The sequence below is a fragment of the Mustela nivalis genome (assembly GCF_964662115.1).
Source record: "Mustela nivalis genome assembly, chromosome: 5".
NCBI classification, from domain to species: Eukaryota; Metazoa; Chordata; class Mammalia; order Carnivora; family Mustelidae; genus Mustela; species Mustela nivalis.
In genome coordinates, this window is record NC_139024.1 from 57,938,737 (window position 1) to 57,954,906 (window position 16,170).

The 16,170-nt window shown below is 39.0% G+C and overlaps 1 protein-coding gene and 1 pseudogene across 2 annotated transcripts in view; both read left to right on the top strand.

The window, feature by feature from the left end:
* Positions 1 to 1,047: 1,047 nt before the first annotated feature.
* Positions 1,048 to 16,170, top strand: part of LOC309864116 (uncharacterized protein) — a gene marked incomplete at its 5' end in the record, with an annotated part of 64,580 nt that continues 49,457 nt past the window's right edge. The window contains 2 exons of the mRNA XM_082729448.1: positions 1,048 to 1,053; positions 1,477 to 2,135. Coding sequence (XP_082585574.1) covers positions 1,048 to 1,053; positions 1,477 to 2,135 — 665 coding nt within the window. The remainder of the gene's footprint in view (positions 1,054 to 1,476; positions 2,136 to 16,170) is intronic.
* On the top strand, positions 12,576 to 13,364 carry LOC309865134 (serine/threonine-protein phosphatase PGAM5, mitochondrial pseudogene; annotated as a pseudogene). Its single transcript has one exon. The product of its transcript is annotated as a serine/threonine-protein phosphatase PGAM5, mitochondrial pseudogene (transcript).

The window sequence follows — 16,170 nt, forward strand, 5'->3', positions numbered from 1 at the left end:
CATAGCTGTTATGCAAACATGCTATATAACATGGGAGTGGGAAACAAGGAAAGCGGCATGTAGAAGACAGACAAAAAAGCCAAGGTTGGAAGTAAACAACTGGCGAACAGAAATTTGTATTCCTTGTATGTGTTTCATGCTACAGGAAAAAGAGAGAAAAAAAAAAAAAGAATATGGATTACTCAAAACAGCTCAAGGACAGTATAAGACGATAATGTGATGAAAAAGGAAATTGCATGGCTAAGAAAATTGAGGTTCAAACCAACATGATTTTAAAATCAAGTAAACTAGAAAAATGAATAGAGTATTTTGAGAGAATCCGAGTGAGTACAAGATCTCAAGAAGATGGATATGGAAGGACAGAAATCATGTATAAGGAATCTGGTGACTCTGAAGTAAAAACCCAATCGACAAAAGATAAACTTACTCAGATGTATACTATGAATGGGATTCTACACTAAGAGAAGGAGAATGGAATCCGTAGACTGAAAGATCGTACTATATACAGGAGGGAAAAAACTGACATCGAATAATTGACAGAGACATAGCCCAGATAAGGCTCTAAAGAGTTTTAATGATAAAAAAAAAAAAAAAAAAAAAAAAAAAAAAAAAAAATTCTTCAGGCATCCAAGTAGAAAAGTCAAATCCCCTTGCAGGGAAAAATTACACAGGATTCAGATCTCTCCACAAAATTTGATGTCAAAAATCAATGAAAGCAATTGTGTTTTTGTTCTGTTAGGTTTTGAAGAAAGGTGTGAATCCAAAATGTTTACCTTGTTCAGTGTTTATTTATGTGTGGAACTAAAAAGTAGATAAAACATTAAGGTGCTCGCTGAACCCTCCTTCGGAAAACTACTTGAAAAAGAGAACAGGCCATTAAATAAAAATAAAGAATTTAGGAATGAATAAGTTATGATGAATACTGAATTGATCTAAATACAGAATTAAGACTGAACATCTGGGAGAAGAAGGTGGGAGAGCACTTGTAAATGTTCTGAGTGCTAGTAAGCCAAAAGTAATATAAGCAGTGGAAATTGGAAGATTGCAATGACGGTGGGTGGAATTGTAAGATGCTATTAACCTCGTATTTCGGAGCTATGAGACTCCGAAATAACGTAGTGAATTCTTCATGCCTTTCATTTTACTTAACGTTTACAGGCCTCTTTTAGGAACGTATATCTTGTAGGGGAAAAGCAACCGCTGGAGGTCCGCTTCAGTTTCTTTTTCTTAAATTCAAATAGCTTTGAACATTTTTAAATGACTTAGATGACCCAGAGCACGATTCCTTAACTATAAAATTCTTTCCGTCTCCTCTTTCTGTGCCTTAGTATCTTCATCTGAAAGACGAGAGGTAGGGTTTCTCCCAGGGTTGTCTCAAGGACCACATTTCTTTCCCCGTGAGGTGCTTAGAACAGAGCCCGGCTCACACTGAGTGGTCACAGTCAGGCTGCCATTATTTCCACGCTGCACGCCTAGGAGGTAAGCGAATTGGGCTCATTGCAGGGTTCTCCTAGCATCGGTCGTGTTTCTCGGTTACGGTTTGGCTCAGGGCGGTTCATCCTGGTGGTGACTTCAGTGAACAGTCCTCGAGATCGTGCGGGGCTTCGGGCTGGTTCGGGTCTACCTGCGCCCGCTCTGCACCTGGGCGACCTTGGCTTAGCCCACGCGGATGACTCAATCGGCCAGGCGTCTGGGCGCCTGTCCTCTTCCTCCGCCCAGGCCGCCGACCCCCTGGCTCCCCAGCGGGGCCTCCTCCTGCCACGTGACGCCCCCGCCAGGGGCCCCAGCGCCCTCCTCGCGGACGCGCCGTTCCGGCTCCCGGGCTCCGCCTGTGCGCGGCCTCCTCGGCGCAGCCATCCTCGCGGCTGCCGAGGGCGGCAAAGCCCACGGCATCTGCCATTTGTCATTCAGCCCGTCGGTACCGCCCCGAGCCTTGATTTAGACGCGTCTGGGGCGTATTCTGGCCTCACTCTCCTGGCGCACGGACGGACGAACGGACGGGGCGGCTCTCCTCCCAGCCCGGCGGACCGCGGGCCTTGGCGCGCGGGGTGCTTCCCCGGGTCGCCGTCATGGCCGCGCAGGCGGCGCGCCCGAGCTGCCTCGCCTGAGTTCCGGGGGGCTCTCGACCCCGCAGGGTAGGTGGTTGGGTGCTCGCGGCCCGGCTCGGTGGCCGTGGGGCCCGCGGCGGGCCTGGGGGCGGCGGGGCGGCGGCATTGCCGCGGCGCGAGGACCGTCCTGGGCTCCGTGCCGCGCTGGGGAGGGTGTGCCGGTGCCGACGCGCCGCGTACGTGACGGGGTCCGGGGCTCCGCGGGACCAAGTGTGAAACTCCGACAAATTGTCACCCGCCAAGCCAAGCTGACTTGAACAAAACATTCTTTCAACGGGTCGTTTCTAGTGCCACTTTTTGAAGCATTTGTGTATATTTGGTATGCAGTAAATAGACTCGGGTTTTGAAAACTGGCTCTCTAACCTTGCCAAAAGGCCAAAAAAAAAAAAAAAAAAGTCTCTTAAAAGTAATAATGTGACTAAACATCTAAACATGAAATGTTTGCATTTATATTCATGATGGAAAATATGATTCGTTTTTTGCTTTAATAGGATGGACTCGGTCAGATGTATCCTTAAAACTGTTTTAAAATGTGGGCTCCTAAAAATTTCCTAGATTAGAATAACTGATAATGCAACTTTGGTTGTTTAGTCTCAGCATCAAACTTTAAGGACGGTGGTGGGGATTTTTTACTTCTTAATAAATGTGCCGCTATAATTTTGACTTTTTTCCCCCCAACAAATGTGTTACTTTTATGTTTTAGGAAACCAATAAAATTAAAAATAGAAGCACTCAGCTTAGGTCCTCCTTCTTCCAGGAATCCTTCCCTAACCCCTCCCTCCCCAAGCAGGATCGGAGGCCCCTCCTGTGAGCTTTCTGGGGCCTCACTGAGGTCCGGGTCCCCTATGTCCTCCCCACCCCCCTGTGTATTAACCCATCAGTCTCGCTCGGAGTCCACTGGATACATAGCACATGGTAAGTGATTAGTAATGTTTTATGACCGAAGGAAAAGATAAAACGATCTGATGTTTCACAGTTTTAGCTCTAAAATTATCGAGTGGTCAATTTATATGCACTCAGATAAGAGCATTTACTTAAAAGTTAAGGATCTAAAAGAGCTGACTGCGTCCGATGTCCATGTTCCATGCCCTAGCAGTTCTACCCCTAGGTATTTATCCTCTACAGTGATGTTTTTCAAAGTTTGAAGCCCATTTTAGTGAGTCGTGAAATCAGCTAAGTGGATAATTATCAGAATTTGTAAAACACGAATTAGCAGAGAACAGAAAATAACAGAATATGTCTCAGGTCATCGGGTATTTGCTTCATGAAACTTTTTTTTTTCCTCTCGGTTTTTACACACACAGATGTGTGTCATGATGTAAAACGTCATTCCTTAGTATGAGTCATGGTCAAAAAAGTTTGAAAGCCACTGCCCTAGATAAATTTTTCATACATATACACAAGCAGACGTGTACAAGAAGGTTTACTGCAGTGTTATTTGCAATACCCCCAAACTGGGAGCAACCTTAATGTCTATCTGAAGGGGAGACGTAAATTATATTCTTAAAATGGAAACTACCCAGAACAGTGGTGAATGAAGTAGTTTTGTGTTTCAACATAAATGTGTCTCAATAATGTTGAGCCAAAAAACAAAAAAAAAAAAACAAAAAACAAAATCAAACCCGAAAACAAACAAAAAAACCCAAGTTGTTGAAGATGATATCATTCATTATTCTATGAGAAATTCAGAACCTGGTGAAATAAAGCTGTTGTCAGGAGGTGCATATTTAGGCATTAAAAGTAGTAAAGAGAAATTGTGAATAAATTGACACCCTTAAAGTTAAGCTGGTGATCTTCTCCTAGGGGGTGAAGGGGGGGTTGCAATTGAGAAGAGACATACTGAGGACTTTTGGGAGGCTGGACATGCTTTATCTCCTGACCTGGGCAATAATGGTTACATGAATGTTTGCTCTATAACTCTTTGTTAAATGATACATGTAATGCCTGTATATTAAGTTTCCCCCCAAACCTATTAAAGTATGGTTATTGTGAAATGAAGAAGTCTGAAGCCAGGACTCTAGTCTCTTAATCATATTTGCCAGCTTTTCTTTAAAAAGAGAAAAAAAGTGGTCAGGAAGGGTACCTAGGGAATTTACACAATATCCGTAATGTTTTATTTCATAAATTCTGGGGTGGATACATCTGTGTTCATTAAATCCTTTATTTGTTTTTATGTCTTAATTTTTTAAAATAGGAGAAAAATAAAATGATTCACAGATAATATTGTGAACATTTGGTATGTTTGCTTTCTGAAAAGCAACTGTTAACGCATTTTTTACAAATTTGAAATTATATTCTATATAGTAATATAAGCTAGAATAAAATGCTTTTATGAAAAGTATAAATACTAAAAAATATATAAAAACATAATGGACCTCCATGGACCTTCGCGAAGGATTTTTAAATGTTAACATGCTGTCTTATTTACTTCAACAGTTTCAATTCCTTGGTCACTCTGGGCCACATTCCAAGTGCTCATTAGCCACATATGACTAGTGGCTATTATATTATACTCTATTATTTTATATTATACTGTGCTATATTGTATAACAACACACTTCATCATTGCAGCGATTTCTGTTGGAAAACATTGTTCAAGGTACAAATCCTTTGTTGGTTATGTAAACTGCAGACAATCTTTTCTTTGTGTTTTCGTATCTCAAGATATTCTTTTCTACTATGAGGGAAATGTGTTTTGAAATATTTTCTAAGTTTTAAGGTTTCCATTTTTTATACATGTAGTTCTTTCATTTGCTTGACTTGTGTACGTATAGATAGCTATTTTTAAATTTACGTTGGGAGATCAAGAAGACCTCGTTTTCTTTTTCCCATGTGGAGTGGCAGTTAGCCCCGTCCCAGAGATTTGCAGCGCCACTTCTGTCCTGTACATATTCCCAGATATGCTGGGGCTCATTTCTGGGCTCTTTACTCTGGTCATAGATTTGTCTCCACAAACCCTACAGATTTTTATTTAGTGTTACTTTCTATGTAATATATTTGTTTCAGTTCTAAGAATTAAAATTTATTTCATTATGATTTTTTTTTTCTTTCCCCATGAGAGTTTTAGAAGTATTTTCTTGTTCCAAATGTGGAAGGTTTTGTGAGTTATCCTTTTGTTATTGATTTCTAACTCACACTGTAGTCAGCAAGTGAGGGCTCTATGCTACCGATTCTTTGAAATTTGAGAATTGCTTTGTGGCCTCATGGTTAGTTTTTCAACTGCGCTTTGAATGATTAAGAAGAATATGCACTCACAGACTTTTGGGGCAAGGTAGGTATAAAAACAACTACACAGACACACACACACACACACGCGTACACATGTCTTAGGTTAAGCACATGAATTGTGGTTTTTAAACCTTTTTAACCTTACTAATTCTTTATTTGAGCTATTAATTACTGAAAGGTGTAACAAAAGGATCACAATAAAATAATGAATTTTCTCGTCTCTTTTGTAATTTTGTCACTTTGCTTTATAAAAGTTGAAAATTTGGTACATACAAGTGTGGAATTGCTCTATTTTCCCTGTAAATTGAATTTTTTGTCATTCTACAGTGATGTTCTACGACTCCTCACCCAAATGCCTAGTACCTTAAAATCAATTCTGTTTTAGAAATTCTAGTTACACCTTAAGGCATTTGTTTAGAATACCCCTTTCACATAGATGATTGTTTTTTTCTGTTCTACTCTGACAATCTTTGTCTTTTAATGGAGCTCTCAGTCCAATTAGGTAAAATATAATTATATATTTAAGATTAAAGTTAACATTCTGTTTTATGGTTGTTTTTATTCTGGTGTGTGTATTTGTGTGTGTTTTCTCTTTGCCAGCTTTGGGATTTTTTTCTTATTCCATTTTCTTTCCTCTTAATTAGTATGAAAATTGCTTTAATCCTTTTAGTAGTTTTCTTTAAAATTTTAATGTACAACTTAATCTAAAGTTTATTAATTCTACTTGCAAATAATTCAAGAAACCTAGGTTGCTTTGACATGAGTTAATTACATGTTTTTGTCATCTAGAGTTTTAATTACACCTTGTTTTTTTTTTTCCTCCTATAAATTCAACATCATTTTTTCCTTTTTATGGATCCTTTTTTTGTCATTTCGTCTTACACCTCAGATCTTTTTTCCTTTGTCAAGTATATTTTAGGAGCTTGTTTTTTAAAGGAATGTTGATGGCAAATTTCATCTGAAAATGTCTTTATTTTACTCATTTTTATGATGGTTTTGTTTGGCATACAGTTCTGTCCTGGCAGTTTCTTTCTCAGTCCTTTGGAGGTCTCATTTCATTGACTTCTGCTTCCCATGTTACAGTTAGTTCAAATAACTATCATTTGTTGTTAATCTGTTTTTTTGGGGGGAGGGTCTGCTTTTAAGATTTTTTTCTCTTATGTTCTACAGTTTGATGATAGTGTATCAAGGTGTGGACATTTCCTTTATCCTGGATTGTTGGTGTTTCACCACTTCTCAGGTTTCGTCTTTTTTCTTTCTGTGTAGATTTCCCTCCATTTTTTTTTCTATGTTTTCCTTCAGAACTCTGGTTAGACTTCTCTTAGACTTGCTCAGTCTACCCATTTCTCTTAATCTAGCTTTTGTATATGTTTGTTTATACTGAGTTCTAGAAAATTTCTTCAAATCTGTATTCTGATTTTTGTCCAATTTTATTTTCTCCAAAATGAGCTATATAGTTTTATACAACAAAAGCACAAAAATAAAGTATATGGCTTAATAAAATTTACACAGGTGTATGTCTGTGTGATCACCACCCAGGTAAAAGAATACATTTTTATCCCTCCAAAAATTCCCTCCTGTCTCTTCTATTCAGTGGAGCCACTCCTCTCCTCTAGTGAACTACTGTCCTGACTTCTCTCACTATGAATTATTTTCAGATGTTCTTGAACTTCATATAAATGAAATCCTATAGTGCATGTGCATGCATGCATATTGGTTTCCTTTTGTTCATGGGATATTTTTGAGATTCATCCAGGTGGTAAGTAGTTTCTTGTTGTTTTCTTTATTGCAAGAAGTGGCAAACTATGACCTGTGGGCCAGTGTTAGCCCAAACATATTTTAGTATATAAAACTTTATTGGACATAAACATGTCCATTCAACAGGGTTGAGTAGTTAAAAGAGACTGTGTAACCTATAAAGCCTAAATCGTTTACTATTTGGCCCTTAATAGGGCCAAAGAAAAAGTTCAGTGACCCTCTTCTATAGTATTGCATTATGTGGGTGAACCATAGTTCATTTTTCCATCCTCTTGTTGATGAACGTTTGAGTTGTTTTCTGGATTTGATCATTATTAATGCAGTTTCTGCGAATGTTCTTGAAATTGCCATTGGAAAACATATACTCCTATTTTACAGATATATACCAAGGAGGTAAATTGATGGTTTTAGAGTAAGTTGATTGCATTCCTATGCAGATTAATAATGTTGAACATCGGGGCACCTGGGTAGCTCAGTGGGTTAAAGTCTTTGCCTTCGGCTCAGGTCATGATCTCAGGGTCATGGGATCGAGTCCTGCTCTCTACTCAGCGGGGAGCCTGCTTCCCTTCCTCTCTCTCTCTGCCTACTTGTGATCTCTGTCTGTCAAATAAATAAATAAATTTTTTAAAAAATAAAAAAATAATAATAGGGACGCCTGGGTGGCTCAGTTGGTTGGACGACTGCCTTCGGCTCAGGTCATGATCCTGGAGTCCCGGGATCGAGTCCCGCATCGGACTCCCAGCTCCATGGGGAGTCTGCTTCTCTCTCTGACCTTCTCCTCATTCATGCTCTCTCTCACTGTCTCTCTCTCAAGTAAATAAATAAAATCTTTAAAAAAAATAATAATAATGTTGAACATCTTTTTGTATCTATTGGCCATTCAGATTTTTTTTTGTGAAGTGCTGTTCAAATCTTTTGCCTGCTTTTTTAGTAGGTTATCTTCTGTTAATGATTTTAGTTTCTTATATATTCTGGATAGGAAATCTTTATCATGTACATGTTTGCAGATATTTTCTACCTGTCTAAGGTTTGCATATTTATTCTCCTAATGTTGCCTTTGGATGAGCAGACGTATGAAGTCTAATTTATCAGTGTTACGGGTGGGGGTGGAAAGTGCTTTTTGCACTCTGCCCACAGATTTTCTTCCTGCCCTCATTTTTGCCTACCCTTAGAGTCCTAAATACATTTGCCTATGATTTCCTCCAGAAACTACAGTTTAATCTTCACAGCTGGGTCTTCGATTTATTTCTAATTGATTTTTGTGTATGGTATGAGATGGGGGGATATCAAGATTTTTCATATGGACATTCCACTGTTCCACACATTTATTGAAAAGTCCTTTCTTTTTCCATTGAATTGCGGTGGTCCCTTTGTTGAAAAGGAATGACCATACATTTGGGTCTGTTTCTGGACTCCATTCTGTTCCTCCTGGACTGTTTATCAATCTTTCTATCAACATCATACTTTCTTTTTTGTAGTTTATAATAAGTTTTGACATATGGTAGTGTAAACACTTCAATTTTTTTCTTTTTAAGGATTGTTTTGGCTATTTAAGTGCGATTCATTTCCATACAGGTTTTGGAATCAGCTTGTAAGCATCTATTAAAAAAAAAAATCCTACCAAACTTTTGACTGGTATTGCATTGCCTTTACAGAACAGTTTTAGGAGAATGGAGATCTTAAGAGAATCTTCCAATTTATGAATATGGTATATCTCTTCATCTAATAAGTTTTTCAATTATTCCCACCATTGTTTTGTTTTTAGTATAGAGGACTTCTGCATTATTCAACTTATTTCTGGGCATTTGAGTTTTTTTGATGCTGTTGTAAATGTATCTTTTTTTCAATTTTGTTTCTAACCATCTAAATAGGATATAGATGTACAGCTGACTTTTATATATTGAGCATGTATTCTGTGATTTCACAGTATCATCTGGAAAAAAAAAAGTTTAACTTAGCCTTTCTAATCTCTGTTCCTTTTTTCTTTTTCCTGCCTTATTACACTGGCTGGGAACACCAGAACAGTATTTAACAGAAACATTAGAATAGATGTCTTTGCTTTCTCCTGATATTACAGGAGAATACCTCAATATTTCACTATTAAGAATGCTGTTTATTGTGTTTTATTTTAGAGATGACTTTTACCAGAGATTTTCTTCTATTCCTGGCTTATTGACATTTGTTTTCACAAATGGTTATTGAATTTTTAAAAACTTTTAATTACAAAATGATTTTAGATTTACAAAAGATCTGTAAAGATAGTATAGAGTGTTGTTATATATCCTTTATGCAGCTTCCTCTAATGTTAACATCTTACATAACCATGATATTAATTATGGTAAGAAACCTTGGCACAATACTATTAACTAAATGACAAACTTCATTCAGATTTTCCAGTTTTTCCACTAGTGTCCTCTTTCTATTCTATAATCGAATCCACATTCCATATTGCACTTAATTGTTATGTCTTCTAGTATACTCCAATCTGTGAAAATGTTTGTCTTTTAGACATCACCACTTTTTTTGTACAGTGTCCTTCATTTGGGGTTTGTCCAATGTATTCTCACAATTAGACTGAGGCTATGGGCTTTAGGGGAAGAATTCCACAGATATGTTGTGCTTTTTTCATTGCATCATATCTGGGGGCACAGGATGTGCCCATCAACATGTTAACTTTCATCATGTAGTTCAGACAGTGCCTGCCCAGTTTCTCCACTGTAACACATTACTGCTTTTCCCTTGTGCTCTGTTTTGTTAGGAGAAGTCCACACTCAAAGAGAGGAGAGGGAAAGTATCAAATTATTTGTGTATATATGTTAAAATTACCATGGGCAATCAACATTTTCTGAGGGAGATGTTTTGAGTTGTACAAATGTCCTCTTTCTCAAAGTTTAGCTCATTAATTTTAGCATTCAACTGGTCTTGCCTGTAACAGTTATTATTGTGGTATTCTAATGGTGATTTGCCATTTCCTTCATTCATTCTACATTTATTAACTGGAATCTGATGCTGGAGCTCGACTGTATGGGTTCAATTCCTAGTTCTGCCTCTTCATTGCCATACAGTGTAATCTTGGAGAATTCTCCATATTTGTGTTTTCTCATCTGTAAAACATAGATAACAAATGTCTACCATGGAAGGTTGTCGAGACGATTAAATGAGTGAATACATGGAAAGGGCTAAGCATTGTGCTTAGCCCCTAGGAAGCACTCATTTTTTAAATTTCTTAATGTAGTAGCTTATTCTCATTTTAATTATTTTAATTGTTACATAAATTATGTACTCTTAAGTGAACCTTACATATATTCATATGATATGGATTTAACTTTTTAATTTTTTCATGTAATATTCATGAGTCATGCAATGGTTGTTTTTTAATTCTTTTTGTTTTGTTTTGTTTTGTTATTGCAAAAGACATACTGATAAATTCCTTTAAAAAAATTACACAGAGCTTAACAACTTGAAGTGGCAATATTACCAACTTTCTAGAGTGATTTTTATCTGAGTCTTTTGGTAGATATAGCTCTTGCAAATGAGTCTTTTAAAATATTGAATTTGAACAAATCCAAAACTTGGCATGTATTGTTTAAAAAAAAGCTGTCAATAGGAAGAGAAAAATGAATTTAGTTTTTCTTCATGTTCACCATGAACATTGTATTATAAACGTTTCAGTATTTGGAATATTTAAAAGGATTCATTTGCCAGCAGTATATATCAAGTGCTTTCAATGTGCCTAGCAACGTTTTGCTGTTTTTGGATACTTCTTTGCTCTTGAGGAGCTTGTGTGCCTGTCAGTCATTTTGAAATTTGAAGGCAGGCCCACGTATTTGTTCATTATTTTAAAGCTGATAAAATTGAATTATAATATTTTTCCTGGTTGGTTTTTTTTATTCCTCTCAGCATGTTGGGTTAGGCCCTTATTATCCTATGCTATATTTCCCTGTATTGAGATCTTCCTTCCCTACATTTGTGTACAGTGATCACTGGAGTCAGTTCCTGAAAAGAACCCCTCAGGGACATCCCAGGACTTGAGAAAACAGGTCCTTGACTTCTTAGTCCTGACTGGTCCTTTTCTATGTAGTCCCAGCTTGCTCTACTAGCCTTGTAGTCTTACTTCTTAGAATTAGTCCAGTGGCACAGTTAGTCTTAACTGATCGAACCTGAAGTCACTGCACTGTGTTTTGAGGCTGTACTTTCATTCACGCCATTTCCTTTGCCTTAAGTGGATTTTCCAAAACTTTTCCAGGCTCTGTTCAGAGGATACTCACTCCACAATCCTCCTAGCTGGATAGGAACCCTATAATTTGTAATCTATAGCCCTTGTTAAATTCTTACCTTTCATCACCAATCTTTATATCTAAATGTCATTTCCAGTTGGTCAGGTTCTTAGAGATAGGATTCCAGTACCTATCATGATACTTTGCATACAAAGAGCTATTGCTAAATAGTTACTACTCTTAAATACCTACTATAATTGTGCTACAATTTTGCAAAGTAAGTATTATTGTCTCTGTTTTAAATTGTGAAGAAACTCAGTATCAAGGAGATTAAGAAAGTTGCCCAACACTGTATAGTTAGTAAGTGGCAAAACTGGTTTGTCTGATTCAAAATCCCTTGCTATTTCTTTTATGCCATACTGCCTTGGTACTAAAAATAAATAGTTAAAATTATTAAATAGGTTTATTTATGGTAAAAGACACTACTAAAATTGCTTCACATACATTGCCAGTATGTTACATGGAGTCTTAACTTGAGTAACAAGCTTAACTGCTGTGGACTAACTGATGTACTCCTACTTTCTTCAGATTTTCCTTCTAAGTTTTTATTGATACTAATGGATAAGATTTGAATGGTCTAGTTTTGACTGATCTTGGGGTCAGTGAAACAGATATAAGCACAATTTGCTTGGTCTTTGTTTTTAAGTAGATAATTTTGTTTTTACCTATTAACCTTTACTAGGCAACTGATAAGATAAAAATAGTCTGCTTATCTTTTATGAAGTACTTTTTCTACCAAGGTATAAAATACATGGGGGGGGGGAAGCATATAAAATGTGCCAATATTAAATATATAGCTTGATGAATTTTTATATATGTACAACTATCTAGTACACTAGAACAAGACCATATTCCATCCAGAAAGAGAAAATTTTCATGCACCTCCCAGCTAGTTCATCCCCTAGAGGTACTGATTTCCATCCCTACAGATAAGTTTTGTCTATTGTTGGACTATAAGAGTAGCCAAATAATATGTATTCCTTTGTCTGACTTCATAGTTTTTTGAAACTCATCCATATTAATGCATGTGTATATATTTTTTTCTCATATTCTTATTTCTGTAGTATTCCATTGTGTCAACATACCACCGTTTATCCACTCTGTTAACAGATGTTTGGGTTCTTTCTAATTTTGGCTATTACAAATAAAGCTGCTTTGGGCAAGGGGCTGGTGCAGGTCAGGTGGGCATGGCATTCCCACTGCCATGGCATTCCGACAGGCGTGGCAGCTGGTGGCCTGTGCCCTGGCAGAGGGCTCGACTGCCATGCTCATCTCGGCAGTGGTGTTGGGGAAGCCCTGCGAGGGTGGGGACACAGAGCTGTTCACACTCAAGGCAGCAGTGTGGATGGGGGCCATGTGCCACGCTGAGCATCTCTGACCCAAGCTGACACAGGCAAGAACCACGGTCCCTGCTCAACCTACAGAAGAGGTACCTGGACTCTGGAGAAGAGGAATTGGCCTGCAGCCTGGGCCACTACGAAGCCAAGGCCAGGCCACGCATCTTTCTCATCTGGCGCTCCTGGAACCACGTGGATTCCTCCATGGAGAACGATCATACTCTGAAGCTCTTGGGTTATGAACAGACTGAACTAACTGGGCTCTGACTCGCAAGCTTGGGGTTGAAGTTTAATAAAATTGTCCATTCTGCCATGTGCCCTGCAATAGAAACCACCAATATCAGCAGCAAACACCTGCCTGGCATCTGCAAGATCAGCACAGACCTGCTGAGGGAAGGCACCATCATCGAGACCAACCCACCTACTTCCCGCTGGAAGACCGAGGCTGTGTTTATGAAGATGGAGCCTGGATTGAGGCTGCTGTCCAGAACTGCAGACGCCCAGCGTTAGGAGGGCAGTTAGGAGATCTTCATCTGCCATGCCAGCATCATCTGCTGATGGTGTGCAGGGCTCTGCAGTTCCGCCCTGAAGGCTGGCTCCACCTCTCTCCCAACAATGGCCCCATCACCCCCCTGGTGGTCTGGCCTGGTGGCTGAGTGTGGCTAAGGACCCTTGGGAAGATGGGGTTCATGTCTCTAGACAAGATCTCCCAGTCATGAAGGTTGCCTGAAGACCCACTCTACTCAGCCCCCAGCCCTGCTCCCGTGGGTGTTGCCAAGGACATAGCCTCTTTCCTGTCTTCTGTCCATGGGCTGCACTGTGGTTACATTGCATTTCTCCAGGAGGAGAGTAAAAAAGTGTGAATACCCAACTATCTAAAACGTGGCCTTTCAGTCCATACTTCTTGCCCTGGATGGAAAGGGGAATTGTTCTGAGCAGGTCAGCTGGAATTCTCTTTCGTGGTTTTCTGCCTTATATATAGGGAGGAGGCCTCACTGATGTCATCTGCAGAGACCATGGCCAGTCCACAGGAGGGTCTTTGGTTGTGATCACAGTTGGCCATGAGAGCCCCTCAAGACTGGTCAGACAAGCCCATCAGTCGGGAGGGGCCCAGAGGAGCAGAGGCCACCAGCACTTCTATTCAGTACTTCTTGTTGTACATACTGCTCATATCTTAAAACCCCTTTTAGTCACTTGATATTTAAGATTCTCCTCAACTGGGTTCTTGCTTTGATAACCGGTGTCTCAGTCCAGAGTCCTGTACTTCTGATGCTGTTTGATCTGAACTCACCCACATCGCTGGGCCTTTCCTGGCACTTAGCAGCACCTTGGCAGATGAGGGAGGTGACTGGGCTGTGATGGTGTCATGGGCATTTTCTTTCAATAAAACACTCCCCAGCTCAGTCTTTGTCTCTGTGTTAATCGTCTGTGCTTACAGGTTGAACTATTTAAACATGATGCGTCCATCCTAAATATTCTGTTAAGAGAAACTACAATTTCTATGAAGTGGTGGTGAACATTTTCAGCACTCATTGCAACTAACTGGGGTATTTGATCCATTTCTCTTGGAAATAACTTTTTCCAAAATAAAATTTTACTGGAAAAACAAAAAACAACCAACCAACCAACAACAAAAAACCAAAGCTGCTGTGAATAGTCATACATGGATCTTTTAGTGAGTTTTGTAGTATTTTACTTGTATATGTCAGAGTAGAATTTTAAAGTCCTGGGGTAGCCAGGAATTTGCTTTAGTAAATTCTGCCAGGTAACCACCAGTGAATGAGTAAGGGTACTTTCCCACCAGCAGTGGGAGTTGTAATTCCACCTCTTCACCAGCACTTGATATTATTATTAGTTTTCTTCTTAAGCTCTCTGGTGGATGTGTGCTGGTAGGTCATGGTTTTCTTTTCCATCCCTTCGTTATTAATGTTGAGCAGCCTTTTGTATGTTTTATGCAGTACTTATTCAAGTCTTTTGCATATTTTTTTGCATTGTCATCATATTGATTTGTAGGAATTCTTTATATTTTAGAGTCCTTTATTGAATTGTGTATCGCAAATAGCTTCTCAGTCTGATTTTTCTGTTTTCACTTTTAATAATGTCTTTTGATAAATACAGTTTCCTAAATCCAGTTTATCAATTTTTTGAATACCATGTTTTGTGTCCTATTTAAAAAATCTGTGCCTATCCCACAGTTGTGAAGAGCTTCATTTTCTTTTCACAGGTCTGTGTTCCACTTTATGATTTATTGCAATACTTTTTAGTATGATGTGAAATAAGAATCTAGATTACCTTTTTTTCTCTTTCTCTCTCTCTGTTGTAGGAATCCAGTTGCTCTAGAATCATTTTTTGAAAAGAATTTCCTTTGCATCTTTTGAGTTGTAGTGATGGTTTCCATCCATCTATGCAGGTCTGTTTCTAAACTTCTTTTCCTGGCTTATAGATAGCCAGCTTCTTGCTGTGTCTTCACATGTCCTTTTTGCATGTATGGAGAGAGAATAGTCTCTGATGTCTCTTCCTCTTCTTGTAGGAACACAAGTCCCACCCATCTCTCATTTAGTCTTAGTTATCTCTTCTTTAAAGGCCCTGCCACCAAATATAATCATGTCGGAGATTAGGGCTTCAACATAAGAATTTTGGAAGGATACCATTTGATCTATGACATTTGGTTCTCTAACCCCTAAATTCATGTCCTTCTTGCATGCAAAATGCATTCATTCCATCCCAACAGCTCCAAGAGTCTTAACCCATTCCAGCATCAGCTCATAAGTCTACAGTCCAAAGCCTTATCTAAATATCATCTGGGGTGCCTGGCCAGTCGGTAAAGCATATGTCTCATGATTTCAGGGTCATGAGTTTGAGCCCCACATTGGGTGTGGAGCCTATTTTTTAAAAATTAAGAAATTAAATGTCTTATTAATTAGGTATGGATGGGACTCAAAGTAAGATTCATCTTGAAGAAAAATTCCTCTCCTACAGTGAACCCGTGAAACCAAACAGATTAGGGGTTCCAAAATACATTGGTGGGACAGAGTAGGATAGAATGGAACTGGTAGGTCCCAAATGGGATTGGTAGGTCCCAAACAAGGCGAGCATCTACTAAGGCAAACTCCATTTGATTTTAAATCCCAAGAATAATCCTCTTCGGCTTCACAATCTGCCTTCTGGTCCCATAGCACTAGGCAGTGGCCCCACCCCTGAGGCACTCAGTGGGGGCAGTCTGGCCCACTGAAGCCAAGGATGGAGCCCCTCTTAAACAAAGGAGGAACAGCTGTGCTCTTTGGGAGGCTGTAGTTGGAGTAGAAGTGAGGATGTCTGGCATGCCCTGGGGTCATTCTTTTTTTTTCATGAGGAATAAAGCATCTTTGCTGCCAAATAGTTCTATGTCTAGACCTGCTCAATCTCAGAATTCCAAAATCCATCCTTTATTTCATCCTGACTCTGTTCTGTTTGGTCCAAACA